Source organism: Zalophus californianus, chromosome 5 (genome assembly GCF_009762305.2).
Source record: "Zalophus californianus isolate mZalCal1 chromosome 5, mZalCal1.pri.v2, whole genome shotgun sequence".
NCBI lineage: Eukaryota > Metazoa > Chordata > Mammalia > Carnivora > Otariidae > Zalophus > Zalophus californianus.
In genome coordinates, this window is record NC_045599.1 from 59,567,105 (window position 1) to 59,580,865 (window position 13,761).

The following is a 13,761-nucleotide window of genomic DNA, read 5'->3' on the forward strand; positions in this document are numbered from 1 at the left end:
CACGTCCTAGGCTTTGCCAAGAGATCATTTTCCTATTGACAGACTTACCTGTGGAGAAGATGAACACCGTGTTGTTCCAGAGCCCGTGGCTTTTTAAGGCTGCCGTGACATTTCCCACTGCTTCATCCATAAGAGACACCATTCCTGCATAATAATGCCTATTCTTATCTTGGATGAAGTTGTATGGTTTCAGGTATTCCTCAGGGACCTGAAGGGGCTCGTGGACAGACTGAAGAGCAAGGTAGAGAAACAGAGGCTGGAAAGAGAGTTTGTACAAATCAGTTAAGAGGGTATGGAAGCATTAAATACAAAAAGAGAGGTCCAGATTTATCAGTTAATAAAAGTAATATCAAGACAAGCCACAGAATGGCTTGAAAATATTTGTAAATCATTTGTCTGACAAGGGACTTATATCCAGAATATACAAAGAACTCTTCCAACTCAATAACAAAAGACAATTAACCCAATTACAAGGTGGGAAAATAATTTGAATAGACATTTCTTCAAAGAAGATATACAAATGGCCAAAAAGCTCATGAAAAGATACTCAAAAGATGCCTAGGGCTATAGGGACCGGGGGGGGGGGAGAGGAACGGTGAGTGATTGCTAATAGGCACACGGTTTCTTTAAAACATTAAAAATGTTTTAAATTTAGACTGTGATGATGGTTGCACACCTCTTGGAATTTACTATTGAATTGTATACTTTAATTGAGTGAATTTTATGGCATTTGAACTAGGAGCATCAATAAAGATAGTAAAAATGTAACAAAAGACACAAGACGAAAAATTAAAAAGAAAAGCTTGAGTTCTAAAATGGCCTAGAAGGCTCTGATCCAAACAAATAATAATAATACCAATAATAACAACTATATATATTTTTTTAAGTTTTATTTATTTTTGACAGAGAGAGAGAGAGAGAGCACAAGCAGGGGGAGCGGCAGGCAGAGGGAGAGGGAGAAGCAGACTCCCCGCCGAGCAGAGAGCCCGATGTGGGGCTCGATCCCAGGACCCTGGGATCATGACCTGGGCCGAAGGCAGACGCTTAACGACTGAGCCACCCAGGTTCCCCAATAACAACTATATATTATATGTTGTTCATGTGCTAGATACTATGATACTGATTTGCATATTCTGTCTCATATAATACTCAAATTCAGCCTGTTACACCCATTTCACAGATAAGTTAACTGGGGCTTAGAAAGGTTATAGGATTTGTCCATGTTCATATTGCAGAGCAATCTCCTATTGGAAACTCTACCATTATGGTGCAGATATGTACCAATAGATGCTTTAGCTTTTTGCTTTTGCTGAAAAGAAAGTTCCCACACTTTCGGAGAGAGTTCAGGATTTTTCATAGGAGAAAACAAGTGAACACCATGCCTTGCTAGTCTTTGATCGAGGACCAAACATAACCCCAATTTAATTCCTGGAAACTAAGGAGTGTGATACGCTGATTCTATTTTACCTTTTACACCAATTTATAGCATTTAACATTAGGGGTATTCCCTCTCGTGCTTTCTATCTCTTTCTAGCCTCTCCTTTTTTAATGAGCCTTTCTGAAAGCACTCTCTTCATTGCGCTCCTACAGAATTCCTTAATGAGTTGAAAACTCTCAAAGAGATAACAACGGTTCAATCCAAGAATAATAATACAATTCTGTTAAAGTATTTGAGGCATTTAAATCTCATAAAGGAACAGGGAAAAGTTAGAAAGAGGACTGCAGGGGGTGGCTCATATTTCATTCTTCATTATTGTTGATAATTTTTTAAAAATTCTGTATCATACACCTTGCTAGACAGAGTCAGGAATATACACAGAGAGAGCTTAAAAAGATACCCAAAAGATTATTTTTAGTTCAGATCTTTAGAACTTGGAAAATCAAAATGATAAAAATAGCTGTTAAATATCAAAGTCATCACTTTAAAACCTATTTTACAAAGGAGGTTAGGTGATGGAATGATAACTAGAACCTAGGCTTCATTTGTACATCCTGTCCACAGGAAAGCATTCCAAATTGCAACTCCAAAGGTCAGTGCTACAATCTTGGACACTGCTTTAGCTCTACCTCCACTCCCCTTCAACACACACCGTCTCTACTCCAGCCACACATAGAGCAAAACTTCTGAGTTCCCCCAGACCACAGTGCAGGGAACCCCACCCAGCACATGCCCTGCACGGTGCTGAGAAAGGAGCCTGGGCTGAGACGCCTTGGTGGGGGCGGGGGGGGGGGGGGGGGGGGGGCGGGGATGGATGTGCACAGGCATCGGTGGCCCAGCGGTGAGTGTGAGGGTCTGCTGTGGGAGCAGCCATTCCGGTCTTCAGCACTAGATCAAACCAACACCGCCCCCCCGCCACCCCACCCCCCCAGACCACCACAGTCTGGCTGGGGACAGGATTAAGTATCAGAAGGCTACCACAATTTGCAGCGCACATAAAGTTTTTTTTTTTATTTAGAGAACATTTTAATATATATTTTCATATATATATTTAAAGTTAAGAAAAACAAAACTAATTCAAGCCATACCCTGTGCAAAAAAAGAAAAAAAAGAGGAAAAAAAAAGACAAATTTAAAGTGAGACCTGTCTGCTGTTCTAGTCTCAAGTATCACAGTCAGCTTGTTACTTTTATTTTGGAAGAGAAGATGTAAAAGTTTCTTTCGATCACTCAGAAGGCAAGGGTAGCCACTTATAAAAACAGAATGGCAGGGACAGACTAAGAAAGTCAGAGGTGAAAGGGCAGAGCAGGAAAGGAATTTTCAAAAATAAAATTAACAAGGTGACTGTTCCAGAAGGGGGCTGTGAAAAGGACATGGTGGACGAAAGTCTGTTAGTCAAGTAATGATTCAACTTGCACATAAAGTTTTTTAAATCGGGAAATATCACATAAAACTCTGTGGCTTTTAAAAAAAATTTTCTTGAAGAATCAGAACTCCAACAACTCCATGCCCATACTCCATCGGGTAATAAATGACTGGAGCATGAAATAGAGGCCTCACTCTCAAGTGCTCTCCAATTTCTAGAGCCTCCCTACTGTTCTACCTGAGGGGCTTCACTTATTTAGGTCAGCAGCCTGGCCCCTGTAAACACCAGAGTTTATGACCCTGGGCTGGCTTCTCTGGGCAGGCGCGGAGGAAGCAGAGAAGGAGCTCACTGCTTCAGGAGAAGATGCGTTCATCCAGGTCATCAGCGGCAACATGGCAAAGCCCGCGGTGAAGGAGAGAAAGGAGAAAGACGGCAGGTTATTCCCAACCCACACGTGATCTCCAGAGGTGATGGCCAGGGAGGGTGGCGTGGGAGAGTTCTCAGACCATCGTTAGAGAGTCTTACAGATATTCAGTATGGGGGCTCCTGGGTGCCTCAGTCGTTAAGCGTCTACCTTGGTTCAGGTCATGATCTCAGGGTCCTGGGATCAAGTCCCACATTGGGCTCCTGCTAGCAGAAAGCCTGCTTCTCTCTCTCCCTCTGCTGCTCCCCCTGCTTGTGTGCTCACATACTCTCTCTCTCTCATTCTGTGTATCAAATAAATAAATAAAATCTTTAAAAAAAAAACCCACAAATATTCAGTTTGGAAATCATTCTACTCACTTTCTTAAATACAGAAAAACATTACCTGAAAACCTTTCCCATAATTATTCTGTAGGGGGCTAAAGACATGACCATTACTCTTGAGGGGTCAAAGTTATAAAACTGTAGCAATACCCCCATTTTTCCAGGGGTCAGACTCCTTTAGGTTCAAACAGAAGGAGCACAGCTGAGAAGAGGCAGTGAAAAGCACCTCTGACGGATGAGGACTGTGACTGTCTCAGGCCAGGCAAGGGCCTCGCACTGCCGCCAACCACATCCTAGAAACCTACAAGTAAAGATAAAGGTGTTCCTCGAACAAAACAAGCTATCTTTTTTTTTCCCCCATGTCACCAGCAGTAATCGAGGGCCATGCAGTGTATGGGTGGACAGACACACACATCAATACATCTCTGGCTCACCAGAAAGAGGCAGAATGATGTATAGTGCAGCCCTTTTAATAAGGTGAGGCCCAAAGCAACACAACTGAGAGTATTTCCATCCGATATTGTAAAAGGAAAGTTTCAACACTCACAAGGTAAACTTTATCGATGAAACAACTCATTTCCCACAGCGCTAGGTATAAAACATTTCAATACTATTTTTAAATGAAAAAAAAATTAACAGGGTATTGTTATTTGTACTACCTGGTGGCCTAGGGGAAAGATTAACTAGGGCTCCAAGGTTTTCTAACTATAATCGGGACCCTGCCTGCAACCACCTGCTGTAAGACACCCTCCCCCCCAGCCCCAGGGAACAGACATAGTCAATCTCCCCACACCTACCTACGTGGGGTCAGCTCACTGTTAGCCTAAAGCAAGCAGCCGCCATCCTAGGGACAGACTCAGTATTACCATGCTGTCTACTGACTTGAGTTCCAGCCCAGTCATGCGTTGGCCTTTGGAGACCTGTGGGCGCATTCTGACCTTACAGATATCATTCAAAACACGGTTGTCCTGAGCTGATTTTGATCTCCATGGACCTCCAGGTTTGTGCGGGACCCTGATCTTTCCCTTGCTCCTTCTTGGGTCCAGGTCCCTGCTGCGACCAAACCAGTTATAGCGGCCGACTTGACAACAACACTAACTATAACCCTTTCAGGTTCCTTAGGAATATAAAACGGAATCCTAGATGTGATTCGTGACCAAATGTTTAAGTATTACACAAAACTATGACATTGTCACCTAAACTTATTAGCATACTGATAAGACACTAAGAATTCTTTTCCCTTTCTTTTATGCCATACGACTCCTAAGATAGCTACTCTAAATATCCTCACCATGCTAAGAAACCTGATTCCAGTGAGGAAGAAAGCCTTACTTTCATTTCATTAGCATATTTTCCTAATTTAAAGTATAAATTAAAAAAAATATAGGATGCATTTTTAAATTATTGCTCTATTGTTGACTTTCAAATTAAGACATTTCTTTCCAACTTGTGTCAGGAAAAAGTGTCTACTGCTAGAAATTCACATTTGCTTTAAGAAGCTTCTAGTAGATTAGGTTTATGAGAAAACCTTTGTTTTTATTTTGCCAAGTGTTGGGGGTGGACTATTTTTAACTGAACGATATGTTATGGACATGTTGCTTTTAAACTGTAGTGTTAGTACTAAGGGAATTATCCTGGAGAAAAAAAGACATCCCTTCCCAACACATGGGCAGTGGCTATTGGCAGTATCTCCCTGAATCCAGCACCAACTGTGTTTCTGTTACAAAACAGCTCCATATGCTCTTTTCCCCCTCAAGTGCTTTCAAATAGGCACATTTTTAAGATGGCTTGTGGATACTTCGTGCGTATTTCTTTAATGATTTCCATCTTAGACAAGTTGCCTATGTTATAGTCTATATATAGCATCTAAGAAATTAGCACAGAATTAGATTCAACATTGGGATAAAATGATGAAAAGTGCAGCTCCTGGAACTATGTGATGCATCATCTTACTGAGAACTAAAAATGTAAACGTCTGCATTTGCTGTCTTAAACAAACATTCTGGGGCTGTTCCTCGGTACTGATTATTTCATTCATTTATGTCTACGCTTGAAACTTGACCTTGAGGAAGTTAGGAATGCTGGACACTGCTTCACAATATTTCAGACACTGTCAGAAAATGCCCATCCTCTCATCTGGCAATTCCCATAATGCTACCAATGAGCAGCACTATATTACTAACACAAGTTTGGATGGCTTGCGAGCTCTTGGGGACTCATTTCCCTCAGTTCCGTGCTTTCCGCACCACACCAGATAAGGCAGCCCACCCACAAAGAAATATTTCACCCAGCTGCTTCCTCTTATCTGCTTAATGTTACGGGCACTGTGAGAGACTACTCCATTGCTGCCTAATGGGAACTCATTTTTACCGTAGGCATATTATAGTTGTTGCATGATTAAGGTAGTGTTAGACTGTAAGCCTGTAAAAGGCAGTTGGCTTGAGCTTGTCCCCTGTGTTTGAGGGGACTCAACAGTGGCTGCACAATCAGAATCACCGGTGGGAGGGAGGGAGGGGCAGAGGGGTAATTAAATACCAATGACACCCTCCCACCAAGCACCAATAAGTCACAATATTTGTTATTGGTCTTTATTACAAGCTTTCCAGATGAGCCCAATATACTGTCAAGATTGGAACCATCAAGCTGAATCATACACCAGGGCTAATAACCTCTAGTCTTAGATATGAGCTGTGAACTCGGGATGCCTGTTGAGTGCACTGAGCTCTGGAGTCGAACAGTGTGGGTTTAAATTCTGGTTTGGACTCTCAGTAGCTCTGTGACCTTGAACAAGTTTCTTGTTTGCTTATCTATAAAAGGCTGCCTAACTCAAAGGACAGGACAAGAACCACAATTCCCTTAAGACCTTACCTTGTTCTTTGGGCTTTTAGCACTATCTATAAAACACCAAGCATACAGAAGAAAACTGAGAACCTAAGCCAATTACCTAGCAGTTATCCCAGCTCTCTGAAAATTGGTTCAGATTGACATTTTTTTTTAGGATTTTATTTAATTATTTGAGAGAGAGAGAGAGAGAGAGCACATGCACACAAGCAGGGGGAGAGGCAGAGGGAGAGGGAGAAGCAGACTCCCCGCTGAGCAGGGAGCCCGACACGGGGCTCGACCCCAGAACCCTGTTAAGGCAGACACTTAACCGACTGAGCCACCCAGATGCCCCAGTTTAGATCTAGATTTAAAACCTGTGTATGTCCACATATGTAAGAGAACTTTCTGATCTTCCAAGCTCCACAGGAAGCATGGCTACTCCAAGATGTCAGCTTTGAGAGTGATAAAAAGCCCAAGGTGGGGCAAAACTGAGGACAGATACCAGGGAAGACCCCCAATACTGAATTAGAATAGGCAGAGCCAGGAAGAAACTATGTCAAAAGGGAGTCAGCTGCCAGGTACCACCTCTGAGCAGGTATATAAACCTAAATCCAAGTTGTGATCTGCCCTGAGGCTATTCAGTAATTGTCAAAGAAGCAAAGTGCAGAAAATTGGGAGCACCAGATAATACTGCACATTCTGTAATTTGCTATATCAGGGTCTTACTGAAGGACTAATTTCATCGGTGTGCTAATGTAAGTCACTGAAGCCACATTTTGGGCCCTGTATCTGACAACACGAACCTGTGACCCAATTTCAAAGGTATATTCAAAGAAATTAGCTTATGAAGCTAACTCTAGGTTAACAACAACAACAAAAACGTTTAAGGCAATTCACACTTTTCTATTTTTACCTTTAGATAAGTCTTAAGATTTTAGTACATGACATACACAATGGCTTCAATGTAGTAAATGTGAAAAACAGGCTCATCGGTATACCATGTATATGGAGTGAAAGACTTAATACTGTTAAGACATTCATTCTCCCCATGTTGGTCTACAGATGCAATGAAATCCAAATCCAAGCAGGAACTTTTTGCTAGAAATTGACCAGGTGATTCTAAAATTGAGAATGCAAAATATCTAGAATAGCCAAAATAACCTTGGGAGGCCAAATACAAAGAGGACTTGCCCTGAACCCAAGGTTTGTCGATCTCTTAACAGAAAGTTTGCCATACTACAGCCTCATCTTGTACACAGGCCTATCATTTTAAAAAAGTCAATGTACTAATTGCTTACAGCACATGCACATAATACGCCAAAATAATAAAACTACGTATCTACTAAAACACTTCCGACACAGTATTCCTCAAAGTGTCATCTAGGGACCCTTGGTGTCAGAATCACCCTTGAGGAGTTTCTTTAAAATGCTGATGTATGGGAGCGCCCGGGTGGCTCAGTCGGTTAAGCATCTGACTCTTGATCTCAGCTCGTGTCTTGATCTCAGGGTCGTGAATTCAAGCCCCACGTTAAAAATAAATGAAAATGAAAATTAATTAATAAATAAAATAAAATGCTGATATATGGATTTCTCCCCGACCTAAGGAATCAGACTTTTAAAGAGGGGCTCCAGGAATTTCTATTTTTATCAACTTCCCCAGGCAGATACCGATACACTCCAAAATTTAAAAACAACTCCCCTAGAATTTATTAGATTTTTTTTCCCAAACAAGCAGCTTTTTCCTATACTCACCTGAAGAGATGCTATCTTAACACAACTTTGATATCAATAAAAAAGCAAGACTTACCTTCTCTGGTGGATGGTTAGTTATGAGGGCTGTAGCTCTTTCGGTAAATATGTTTGTTGAATATATATTTTTATATCCTGTTGCAACTTCTTCACCATCTCGAAAATCAAGAGCACATCGTGTGACATTTAGAGCATCAATTAATGTACAGCGCTCATGGGAATAGTAATCTTCACTACCTAGGAGATATCCTACAACAAGAATCAGAGATGGAAAGGAGTCAGCATAGCATAAAACTTGCTAAACAAACTAATGTTTCAGCATTTAATTGCCTAGTGCAATTGATTACCCATGACAAGGCTAATCAAATGACAAGGCTAATCAGAGCACCACTTCTTAACATCTCTATATTTGCTAGCAGGAGGCATTAAAATGTTATCGTAAAAAAATTCAAAACCATTCCTCCTCAGTCAAGTCTTCAGAACACAAGGCTCTGTCATGGAACTCTCAAAGTGGATGATTCCAAGTAAATCCATTTTTAAAAATCAGAGTTTAAATTCAGGAAAGATGATAAAATCTTAATCTTTGAAAGCTATCTAATGGCAAAAACAGCATAGGGTTAATGTGATTTCTTACGAGTTTTTACTCTGAGGTAATCACATAAATGAACACAGGATTCAAATAATGTTGATATTGACCTTTGGAGACTGGCTTCAAGGTTATTTATAGAAGCAGCTCTAGGAGGAATCATCTTTAGTCAGATGCTGACACCCACTGGCGGAAGACACAACCCTTTCCAAACAGGAGCTCTAGAAAATTTAACAGAACCAAAAGATCAAACTAACATGGGCAATCAAAGTAGATTTTTCTACCAACCACAATCTCAGTTTTGCCCCCAATGTAAACGGCATCAACTGCCTATCCCCCAATTTGAATGTAAACATGAAAGGAAATGGGTTTTCTCAACTAAAGCTGTTTCTGCAAATGTTCCCTATTTTCCTAAAATATTAAAATAAGCTGTGCTGCATATTTTATGATTCCATTTATATGAAATGACCAGAACAGGCAAATCTATAGAGACAAAAAGTTATATTAGTGGTTGCCTAGAGCTGGTGGGGTTGGAAGAAAATGGGGAGTGACCGATGATAAAGAAGGGGTTTCTTTCTGGGGTGATGAAAATATTCTATAATTAGATTGTAATGACAGTAGCACAACCCTGTGAATTTATTAAAAATCAATAAATTGTACACTTTAGTGGATGGATTATATGGCGTGTGAATTATACCTCAATAGAGCTATTAAAAAGAAAGAAGCTGTGCTGGACTCTGAGTCATCTGCTAACAAATAATGCTTATTAACCTTAAAATGAGGTGGATAAAATTAGCCATGCCCTTTCTTCAGTCCTAAGCGTTCTCTATTATCACAATCAAAAGGTTTACACAGTTTACATGAAAAATGAATTCATTTCTAATTAATTTCCTCATTTTTCATGATTCAATAAATTCAAAGTCCATACAATGAATACCTTGGTCTTACGACCACTTTTTTTAAATTTAATTAATTTATTTGAGACAGAGAGAGAGAAAGAGCATGAGCAAGGGGAGGGGCAAAGGGAGAGGGAAAGAGAGAATCTCAAGCAGACTCTGCACTGAGTGTGGAGCTGGATGCGGGGCTTGATCTCAGGACCCCAAGATCATGACATGAGCTGAAATTAAGAGTCAGAGGCTTAACCAACTGAGCCACCCAGGTGCCCCAGACCACTTTTTACATGGCAATCTTTTCCCCTAATGTATATAACAGAAAGGGAAATCAAATGTGTTTGTTTTTTGTTTTGGTTTTTTTTAAGATTTTTATTTATTGAGAGAGAGAGAGAGAATGATAGAGAGAGAGCATGAGAGGGGGAAGGGTCAGAGGGAGACGCAGACTCCCCACTGAGCAGGGAGCCCGATGTGGGACTCGATCCCGGGACTCCAGGATCATGACCTGAGCCGAAGGCAGTCGCTTAACCAACTGAGCCACCCAGGCGCCCCTCAAATGTGTTTGTTAATTAATATATAAGAGAGAAAGAAATGTATCCATAAAAGCGACCTTAGCCCTTATATGGATGATTAGAGAGGTCAGGACATTGGGGTTATATTTGGAATTTTTAATAACTCCTAGGTGTTAAGAGCTTGAGGAAATCACTTCAGGTTATTTCTCTGTAAATGTAAACTATTGTCTATTACTTGAGAGAATATAAGCATAGGATATACTTGATTAAAAGATGTATGGGGGCACCTGGGTGGCTCAGTCAATTAAGCGTCCGCCTTCGGCTCAGGTCGTGATCTCACGGTCCTGGGATTGAGCTCCACATCGGGCTCCCTGCTCAGGGGGCAGCCTGCTTCTCCCTCGCCCTCTGTCCCTCCCCTTGCTTGTGTATTCTCTCTCTTTCTCTCTCAAATAAATAGAAGCTTTAAAAAAAAAGATATGAGAACGGTAGGGGTGCCTAGGTGGCTCACTTAAAAAAAAAAGTATGAACTATAAATACTAAAAGGATATTACAAATAGGAGAACTCCAGGAATAGAACTATTTATTTACATACTTGGCCAGACTGATACCAAACAACCATGTGGCAATCACATGCAGCTTTTCTCACAACAGTGATTCACAAATTCGCACTTACATGCTGAGCCTAAAGAAGATGGCATCCTATGCTTTCTTGGGGAAAAATCATAAAATACTTTTTGAACAACTAAATCTCTGACTTTTTAAGTTTTATTGAGCTATAAGTCACATCCCATACAAGTCACCTACTTAAAGTGTAGAATTCAATGGTCTTTAAGGTATTCAGAGTTGTACAACCAGCCCCACAATCATCTGGCTGCTTTTGAACAGAACATCTAAGTCATAACAGTGATAACAGCTGCAAGGTCATTATCCCCTCCTATCTACAAGTTCAGACGAATGTGTGGTGTTTGTTCCTCTGAATCTTCAGGCATCTCAATTCTCATAAAAGGATATGATTTTCTTCCATCCGAGTGAATTTTTAAATATGTGACTTGGGTTTTAGTAAAAAAATTAAGATACCTATAGTCCTTCCTCTTGCTGGAGCATAGGTATGGATCCATCTTTCAGCAAAGGTCTGACTGAAAATTGTCAAAGGATATACAGGCTGTTTTTTCCTCTAGAATTTCCAAAATGACAAAGAGCTCTTACACCCAAGTCTGACTTTCACAGTTATTTGAGGATACAGAGGATATATCCAGGTTCATCAAGAAAGAATGCCGTGATTGCTTAGCAATGTCTGCTAGAGAAGCAGACTGGGAGCGGGGCACATACGGTCTCCTGCCGGAGGTCCTTGCATCTCAACTTTAACCCGGGATCCAACACAGCATGACAGAGCTGTGTGTTTCGACTACATTGTTTGGGCCCCATATAATCACCGAAATGCCCTTTGGCATTCTGGCCCTACCTTGAATGAAAAGGAATGTCTCAAGAAACACGTATAAGAAAACCACCACTATATTACAAAATGCTGTTTTTGAGGATGTTGTCCACCTTACCTTCTCCCAAAGGAGAAATTTCTCAGGTCTAAGAGCCAGAAAATGCTTTACTCTTCCTGAACATCTGGTTTCCATTTATCTTATAAATAATGTGACTCTTATAGCTGTCTCCTTTTTAAAAAATTTTTTTTAATTTGGACATAAGAAATCTCAAGTTGCAGAGTTGGATGTGAAGCCCACCTACAGCCAGGCAGTTTTTTTTTGTAATTTGGTGCCACGCCGCAATTTCATCTTTTTCTACTCACCCTAATTTTTTATTCAATTTTTTTTTTAAGATTTTGTTTATTTGAAAGAGAGAGAGATAGCCCAAGCATGGGGGAGGGGCAGAGAGAGAGAGAGAGAGAGAGAGAGAGAGAGAGAGAGAGAGAGAGAGAGGCGGACTTCCCACCAAGCAGGGAGCCTGAGGCGGGTCTCGATCCCAGGATCCTGAGATCATGACCTGAGCCAAAGGCAGACATTTTTTTTTTATATAAAGATTTTTATGTATTCTTTTGACAGAGAGAGACACAGCTAGAGAAAGAGTACAGGCAGGGGGAGTGGGAGAGGGAGAAGCAGGCTTCCCGTGGAACAGGGAGCCCGATGCGGGGCTCAGTCCCAGGACCCTGGGACCATGACCTGAGCCGAAGGCAGACGCTTAACGACTGAGCCACCCAGGCACCCTCTATTTTTAAACTTTTCATGTTCAGCCTGTGTTCCTTTTTGGATGTGGCAGGTTGTAAATAAATGAAGAGACAAATGAGAGGTAAACAGGTAGCTAAACAGCCAGATAGAAAGCGCAGTATGAAAAGAGCTCATCAGAAAGACACACAGCCACTAGTAAGATAAATAGGCTGTTAGTTAGGACAGTTTGTTGTTAACAGGTTAAAAGAGGGTAAGTTAAAAAACTAACCTAAGGTTTCACATTTTTATAGGGCTATCAAATCCACAAAATACTTCTTATTTCTTATTATCCTTCCTATTACCATTTGTTATTTACCCTTCCATTTTATTCTTTTGATTGGTCTTCCCCAATCTAGTGATTTCAAAAACAGATCTCACAGAAGGGGGGAAGGACGCCAATGGAAAAGAGTCTCCTCTACCATCTCCAGAAAAAAAAAAAAAAAAAAAACCTTTGGGACAGTCCACGGAGAGAAAAAAATATTCTGAACCTTTGTGAAGGAAATACTCTTGTATTGGGTTTTGTCTGGAATTATTTTAAGAAGCAAGCTGTATCCCCTTGTGGTCGTAAGCTTCTCTAAGAGTACAAAGGCCCCAACACGGCATTTAATACCCTGGCAACGGTACGCGCCTCCCTGTGGGCAACTGCCCACCATGAACTGAGCACCGAGCCACGTGGCCGAGGTGGTAGTAGAAAGTTGCCCCGCGGCAGTGCTGACGGATTCATTCTGTGTTCAAGTTTCCAGTCATTTCACTTGATTACACTTGGGTGTATTTTTATGCGATGGTTGCAGCTAGTCTAAGCTGTAAAAGAAACATGTGCATTTCCATTACCAAAGTAAGTATCAAATCCTCGGCGGGTTGGAAGGCATTCTTTCCGGTACATTCCCAGGTGCCATTTTCCGACCATATGGGTAGTGTAGCCTGCTTCTTTTAGAAGCTGGGGCAGCAGTTTTTCATCCAGAGGGACACAGCTGGGCTGACAGGGCCAGATTATTTGGTGTTGTAAGCCTGTGTGGATCTTAAAGAGACAAACATGAAATTTTAGGTTGATGGTGTTGAAACATCCTGAACAAGCAGATAAAGTGGTTGCTTAATTTATTGGATACATCTGCAGATTTGACTGTTGAACTCTATTCCTGTACCAGCTTAAGGATATTTCTGAATGGCACTTTACTCAGTTATTCAAATAAGGTAATGGCCATAAACAGATTGGAAAAAATGAATAAAAGCACTCTAATAAACATTAGATATTTTAACAAATATTTATCAAGGAATTATGTTAGAAACCATTAACTTAGGATTTCACCTCCTACCTCAAAAAAGTAACCGTAACATGAAGTGTGGATCTGTCAAGGAAAAAGTGTTCCAATTTTTGTACACATGAGAAATTAGTGTTTGGTTTGGAAGGGGCTTCTGTAATCTTTCAAGATTTGGTGAT

At 40.9% G+C, this 13,761-nt stretch overlaps 1 protein-coding gene across 2 annotated transcripts in view; it reads right to left on the reverse strand.

Annotated features, from left to right (window-relative positions):
- ARSB (arylsulfatase B) overlaps positions 1-13,761 on the reverse strand; it is a 167,053-nt gene that overhangs the window by 136,144 nt on the left and 17,148 nt on the right. For both annotated transcript variants that reach the window (XM_027606027.2, XM_027606028.2), the window contains exons 2-4: positions 13,155-13,341; positions 8,181-8,371; positions 49-256 (exon numbers count right to left, since the gene is read on the reverse strand). In XM_027606027.2, coding sequence (XP_027461828.1) covers positions 49-256; positions 8,181-8,371; positions 13,155-13,341 — 586 coding nt within the window. The remainder of the gene's footprint in view (positions 1-48; positions 257-8,180; positions 8,372-13,154; positions 13,342-13,761) is intronic.